General features: G+C 37.2%; 1 protein-coding gene across 8 annotated transcripts; it reads left to right on the plus strand.

Moving 5' to 3' along the window:
* Nucleotides 1-373: 373 nt before the first annotated feature.
* Nucleotides 374-6,547, plus strand: LOC7472302 (protein MALE DISCOVERER 2). 8 transcript variants are annotated; one of them, XM_024581662.2, is made up of 15 exons: nucleotides 374-709; nucleotides 873-1,001; nucleotides 1,107-1,260; nucleotides 1,372-1,504; nucleotides 1,775-1,846; nucleotides 2,304-2,447; nucleotides 2,529-2,672; nucleotides 3,281-3,382; nucleotides 3,556-3,617; nucleotides 3,711-4,178; nucleotides 4,804-4,994; nucleotides 5,115-5,247; nucleotides 5,349-5,506; nucleotides 5,607-5,789; nucleotides 5,920-6,547. In XM_024581662.2, exons 3-15 carry the CDS (start codon nucleotides 1,161-1,163, stop codon nucleotides 6,178-6,180), a joined length of 2,151 nt encoding a protein of 716 aa, XP_024437430.1. In that variant the 5' UTR covers nucleotides 374-709; nucleotides 873-1,001; nucleotides 1,107-1,160; the 3' UTR covers nucleotides 6,181-6,547. The 8 variants fall into 8 exon arrangements, with proteins under 8 accessions (XP_024437430.1, XP_024437431.1, XP_052312867.1 ...); XM_024581663.2 differs by having other exon boundaries at nucleotides 873-925; XM_024581664.2 differs by lacking the exon at nucleotides 374-709 and adding an exon at nucleotides 718-761 and having other exon boundaries at nucleotides 873-925.
* The last annotated feature ends 630 nt before the right edge of the window (nucleotides 6,548-7,177 follow it).

Consider the following 7,177-nt stretch of genomic DNA (forward strand, 5'->3'; position numbering starts at 1 on the left):
GTTATGCTTTATACAAATACATGATTGACCACTAAACCATTGATCCATGGAGTATTTGGAAGTGAAGTAGTAATTGTTTTTTAAAATGTTTTTTATTTTAAAATATATTAAAATAATATATTTTTTTTAAAAAAATTATTTTTTATATTAATACAGGAAAAAAATCTAAAAATAAATTAATTTATAAAAAAATAAAAAAAACTTGAATATTTTTAAAACATATAAGTTAGAGTAGGGCCATGATGTCGAAAAGGCAAAACATGTACTCATTAACGGGGACCCTTTGGAAAATAAACCGAAAAAAGAAAGAAAAATAATGGCACTCAGAAACAGATAGGTCGCTGGGGTGGCTGGTGGAGGGGGCTAGCTAGAGAGAGAGAGAGAGAGAGAGAATAAGAGAGAGAAAAAAACTGGGAAAACAGAAAAAACAGAAAGTTGTAAAAAACAAACAATGGTGGAGGAGATCCTCTAATATCATCTAGCAAAGTATCATTCTTTTGTTACTCTAGCAAATAATATTAATAAAAAAATCCCATTATCATTTTTTTGCTGCCTTTTCTTTTTTCTGTTCGAGTCTCTCCATCCATCCACCCAACCCCCTACCAGCCCACATTGCATTTCATTCTCTTGAAGGATGTTTGGTATCAAAATTGCAATATTGCCCTTAACAACAGCAGCACTAAGGCACCCTTTCTGACCCTCTTGTATGGTAAATTCAATAACCCTTAAACTTTTTTCTTTTGGATTGCTTGTTCTTGAGGGTATTCCTTGATTCTTCATTGTCTGTTAAAAGCTTTCTCTCTCTCTCTTTTTATTGTGCCATTCTGTTAACCTTTGTCTTATTTTCCTTCCTGCTGTTGTCTTATTTGCAGCTACATTTTATTGGTGTGGAGATTTAGAGGAAGATTATAGCCTGCTAAGCCAGGTTATGTGGTCTTTCATGAAAAGGGTGTAGAGAGTTTTTTAAAACACAAAGATGAGGGACACTGACATGATCAAATGTGAAGGCTTTTCATTTTTTCGTAGCATAGTTGTTAATAGTTGCTTGTAAATTAAAGATTTTGCATCACTTGTTGTTGTTAGTTGAAAGGGGTGGTTTTGTATAGGAAACCTGGCGATTATTGTTGCTACCTCCACTGCCAACTTTGGTTCATCAAGCAATGAGGGGCAGATGGAACTCAATTGGATTCCGAATTTTGTTCCTCTTGGTTTTGACTCTTAGTCTTGAAAATCAATGCTCCTGGTCGCTTAATGATGAGGGTAATTCTTGTTTTATGCATCCTTGATTTCTGTTTACACGTATATTGTTAAAATGCACTTGCTGAATCCTGGTTTTGGTAATTGAATGTAATGTGGGGGTACGAAATGCAGGATCGGTTTTGTTGAAATTCCGGGCAAGAGTGGATTTCGATCCTTTTGGTGCCCTTGCAAATTGGAATCCCAACGATATTGATCCTTGCTCATGGTCTGGTGTTCATTGCGTCGCGGGAAAGGTGCAAATACTGTAAGTGGCTATTGATGCTTCCTTTAAAAGAGCTAATAAATACCATTAATCTTATGAAATAGAAAAAGTGAAATTTGTCACTTTATATAGTTGTTTTGTTTCCAATCTTAACTATGGAGGATTTTGCAGACCACTTCAATTAATTTTTTGTTGGTGGAATTGTGTGATATTGAGAAATGTTTGCTGTTGCCTTTCAGAGGTTTTGTTACAGAAAATTTTATGTGGGTGCTGAATGATTGGACATATTAATGTTGTTCAGTGCACTTGTAGGGATCTGAGCGGACTTTCTTTGCAAGGGACATTGGCGCCAGAGCTTGGCAAACTTGTTAACTTAAGATCTCTGTAAGTCTTCATAATTTTGCTGTAATTTCTCTGATGAAACTTGGGGTTTAGTAATTAAGCATTTCATTCTAGTATATGATTAAGCTGTTCAAGCCTCCAAGAATAGAAATGAGCACTGCAATTAGCCAATTTCTACTGATTGAATATGAATTTGGCCAAGACATATGGGGACTGTTTGGTTTTTATTGTTGATAGGCTATCATACATATTCTAAAACATGTTAGTATACAGTGAAGATATTAGATTCAATATCTCTTCCTAATCTCGATGTTTTAGGATTTATGGAAATAAATGATTTTGATATTCAGACTTGTTAACTATTGTTTTTTGTTTATAGGGATCTACAGCTACAATGGAAATTGTATCTCTGATTATGATGTATAGCTTTGTACTTGTAACCTCTGCTGGGTTCTGAAACTAATTGAACTTTCTGATCCTTCCATTACTTTCATGACAGTGTACTCTACCGAAACCATTTCACTGGTACCATTCCTAAAGAGATTGGAGAGCTCAGAAAGCTAGAGCTACTGGACCTAAGGAACAATAACTTCAGTGGAGCAATTCCAGAAGAAATAGGAAGATTACTATCATTAAAATACTTGTGTGTGAGCTATCCTTCGTTTTAATTGTTTTGATGGTTTATGCTGTGTGGTTAACTAGACGGAGACAATTTCTTCCTTAGGTTGCTTAGAGACAATAAATTTGGGGGAAGCATTCCTCCGGAGATCAGGAGGCTTAACCTGCTTTATGAATTGCAATTTGATGGAAATCTTGCATCTGGTTCTACTACTGGAGTTAGCTGTGTCAATAGAAAACTTGGACATGGGTTAGTGACATTTTCCATCTTTCCTCATCAACGCTCATCTGCAAGTACAAGAGATTCTGCGCATGATGAATTGATTGCCAAACATGTCTAAGTTGAGTTATGGTTTTGGTGTTTATTGTGAGAAGTTATCACTAAAGTGAAGCACCTTTAACTCACTACCAAATATGGAGAGAGAAAAAGCTATTAGTCACACCTGACCAGTAACTCTCCAAGTGGTCATTGATTTTTCTGTCAATTTAGCAGACAAAAGTCTCTTGTTTTTTCTGTTGTTTGCACCCTGTCTAGCACAGGAAATACACATGAAAGCTATCTGACACAACAAATGTAGCATGGGGTGATTATAGACTTCATAGAAAGTGTAGTTTAAGCACTCGTACATACCAACTGTTGCTAGCTTAAATGGTTCGTTCTCTCCTATGTGTTGCATTAAGCATTATAAACTTATGCAGTAAACCACTAACATTTGGAAGAGCATTGTGAATCCCTTTTTTATTTGATGGTTCAAACCAATCACTAAGTATCACTTTGTGAACTGAAGTTATTGAAGTTGAAGAGGGTGGTTCAGTTTAGTAATCTGTTTTTCAGATCTAAAATGTTGTCTTTTGCAGCACGTGGTGGAGCAGCTTCAACCAATTGAATGGAGCGAATTCATTCATATTCCCAATAAAAGGAGCCTTTATGCATTACTTGAATTCCTTCATGCTGCAACCGTAAGGAAATTAAAATGCTTACACATGCACGTGCTCACACACACACACGTACAATTCCTTCATGATGTATATGGATGCAGATAGTGATGGAGATATCCCACTTTTGACATGTTCGCATTGTAGTAGTGGTTGTTTGTGTGTTCTTTTTACTGACTTTTTACCTCCATTACAAGGTTCAAGCTTGGGAAGGATGCTCTGCATGGTTTTGGAGAAAATTGCTTCAATGAACCAGATAGTGAGTACAAAACATTCAGCAACCTTGATTTGTTTGATATTAATATTTATACTTGTGATGTGAGATAAATGTGATGCCTTTTGCACTGAGCAGGATCATCAGAGCAAGGCACAGTTCAAAATGTAGAGATTGTTGTCAATTTTGAACGTCGCAGACTACTTGAACAGTCCAGTAACCTCCAAGCTGCACCTGCTAGTGGTGGGTCTTCCTCTCAACCAATTATTGCTCTTCCAACCACGCGAAGTAGTGGGTCTTTCCCTGCAATACCAAATGCAAAGAAGCATCAAGCTCAATCTCCTGTGTCATTGGATTCACCTGTCAGTCCTCCGCCCAGAGGGACTGAGCATTCAAGTCATTCTTCTGAAAAACCATCTATAGATCAAACTCCAACGAATGGAACTTCTGGAAATACATGGATGTATTTCCTAATAATTCCAATTGCAGGGGTCTTGGGCATTGTTGCAGTAGGCTTGCTGTTAATGTGCAGGAAACAAGTAGTGACGACCATAGGTCCATGGAAGACTGGTCTAAGTGGACAGTTGCAGAAAGCATTTGTTACAGGTGAACTCTGTACATTAAGAAAAACGAAAAAAAAAAACAACCTGATGACTTTATTATTGATCAGCAGGCTTATTTGATTAGGCTCTTTATTTAACAACATTAATAATAACTTAAGTTGTGTGATTTGGCCAACCTGATTGATTGAAGTGGTGGATCAGCTGTGAATTTTATTCTCACCCATAAGAATGTTATCTTAGGATGGTGGCACGTGTTTGGATGCCCGAGGGATAAGAGGTCTAGTATATTTAAGTTCTGCAGCATGGATGAGCCTTTAGTTTCGGAGGCATTCCTAAAAAATGACCTAGGAATGTCGACTCATTTTATGAACATGTGAAATTATTTAATCAAATTGTTTATTTTGGTTGACATCTCATTCAACTTTATTATTTGATTGCTACATTTAGAGTGGACTGTATGAATTAAGTTCTCATTTTAATTGCTAGTTTAGCAAAATGAATTTCTGTCTTCATACATTTGATTGGTTCTGCCATTAACCGAGCTTGATAAACATTATAAGTTGCCTCTGATTGTGTCTGGTCCGGTCTTAAAGCATTATTGTTTATTCCATGGCCTTATATTTGTCCAATTTATTACAAACTTAACCAGCTAGTTATGTGAAATACAGGGGTTCCCAAGCTAAATCGATCAGAGCTGGAAACTGCCTGTGAGGATTTCAGCAATATCATTGATACTTTTAATGGTTTCACTGCGTACAAGGGAACACTGTCTAGTGGAGTTGAGATTTCTGTTGCATCAACTGCAGTGACTTCTTCCAAAGACTGGTCAAAGAGTGCAGAGATGGCATACCGTAAAAAGGTTTGCCCATTTCTGATTACTAGTTTGAAATTTAACAAATAACGTTCATTGATTTTATCATGCATATCTCACTATGTTTTACCAAAATTTCATGACTACAAATCTTTTGGTCTGTTGTAGATTGAAACACTATCACGAATTAATCATAAGAACTTTGTAAACCTTATTGGCTACTGTGAGGAGGATGAACCGTTCAATAGGATGATGGTTTTTGAATATGCTCCAAATGGATCTCTCTTTGAGCATCTGCATGGTAAGGTTCTTAATGAACTTTTGATGGTGTGGATTTGGTCCATGTTGCTGGTGCAATGCTGGGAAAGCTGAGAGTCTCAAACATTTCTTCTGTGTTTTCAGTTGAAGAAATGGAACATCTTGACTGGAATACAAGGTTGAGGATTATTATGGGAGTTGCTTATTGCCTGCAATATATGCACCATGATCTGAATCCACCTATAGTGCATTCTAAACTTTGTTCACGCGCTATCTTCTTAACAGATGACTATGCCGCTAAGGTACATCCTTTCTTCTGTTATGGATTAGCTTCCACTTGTCTCCTTTTCATTTTTCACTTTTTAAAAATTTAACCTCTCTATCTATATTATGCTTTCTCAGATTGCAGAGATCTGTTTCTTGCCTCAAGCTACATCAAACTCAAAAATTTCTGGGGAAATGGAGGATTCACTGCCGCCCCATGTTGATTTAGAAACAAACGTCTACTGTTTTGGGGTTTTGTTGCTTGAAGTCATTTCCGGGAAGCTCTCATACTCGGAAGAACAAGGGCACCTTGAAAATTGGGTAAGTTTTGTATGATATCTCATAAACCGATCGCAGTTTTTGCCTTTAACTCGAGGCTAAATATTTGTTTTATCTACGTGCTGGATGGTTAATTCCTGTCTCCGATAACTATAAAATTTTAAACATGCAGGCTGCTGAATATTTGAATGACAAGCGGAGCATCGGCTACATGATTGATCCAAGCCTTAAGTCTTTCAAAAACAATGAGCTTGATGTCATCTGTGAGGTTATTCAACAATGTATCCAATCAGATCCAAGGCACAGACCAACAATGAAGGAGATCACCTCCAAATTGAAGGAAGTGATTTCTATCTCGCCTGATCAAGCAACCCCAAGACTTTCTCCCCTTTGGTGGGCTGAGCTTGAGATATTATCTGTGGAGGCAACTTAAGGCTCTCTGACTCTTGTCGAGCAGGAATCAAGTCTCTCTCATACTTTTATGTGAAAATACAAAAGTTAGCTTTTCGGTCGGTGCTACCCCAAAATCATCAAATACCACCAATCTTTGGCTTTCCCATCCCTTTGGTTTTTAGTCCCGTTATTGTATTCTTGTAATATGATTCATTCGAATCGTTATCTTTTCACCATTTCTCCCTAGTATTGCTCATTACTACAAGACTGTGATATACTGTTTCATTCGTGGGGTATTGAGCCCCAATTATATGTATTTCATGATTGACTTTTGTGTTGTAAAACACCAACATAGCACTGGGATTTTAGTCCTTGTGAATATATTAAAAGTGAGTTTGTTTTATTAATAGCTAGGCTGTTTATACTCAGAACTTCTGGTGGCCTTTGGAACAATTACTTGCTATGGAATTTATGAGTTCCAACTACTCCTGATGCAAAGTTTTCAGCTAGAACCGTACAAATGTAGCAGTTGGCTTCTCGTTGGAAAAAAGGACCTGTACTTTTCAGATTATGAAGGCGTTCTGATTCTCAGGGTATATTTGAAGCATTATTTCTAGATGGTCCGCAAGCAGATGAAGAATTATTCACTGCACCAGTTGCATTGCATCGCATGCATTTGGGGTTCGCCTTCCTCTTTGAATGCGAGCAGGAGTACTGCACTGGATGTATCCGATAATCTGTGCAACAGATATGTCTCGTTTTCATCATAAGTTTCCCCTTCTCAAAAACAAAATGAAATTAGATCGTTTTGAATTTTAGCCAAGGAAAAACTGAGGTTTTGCTCAGGAATAAAACCAGGAGGAAATTTCTCCCTTTGATTCTTTGTGGGGGGGGCAACGAGCAGGAGTTTCTACCAAAGGCCAAAAAAAGATAGAAAAAGACGGGTGACAGCAAGCAGCTCATCATGCCGCTATGCAAGGATAATCCATAAAATCCTAAATATAATTTTCTCAGGCAAAATTAATGTATTCATTGTT

The sequence above is a fragment of the Populus trichocarpa genome, chromosome 11 (genome assembly GCF_000002775.5).
Source record: "Populus trichocarpa isolate Nisqually-1 chromosome 11, P.trichocarpa_v4.1, whole genome shotgun sequence".
Lineage (NCBI taxonomy): Eukaryota > Viridiplantae > Streptophyta > Magnoliopsida > Malpighiales > Salicaceae > Populus > Populus trichocarpa.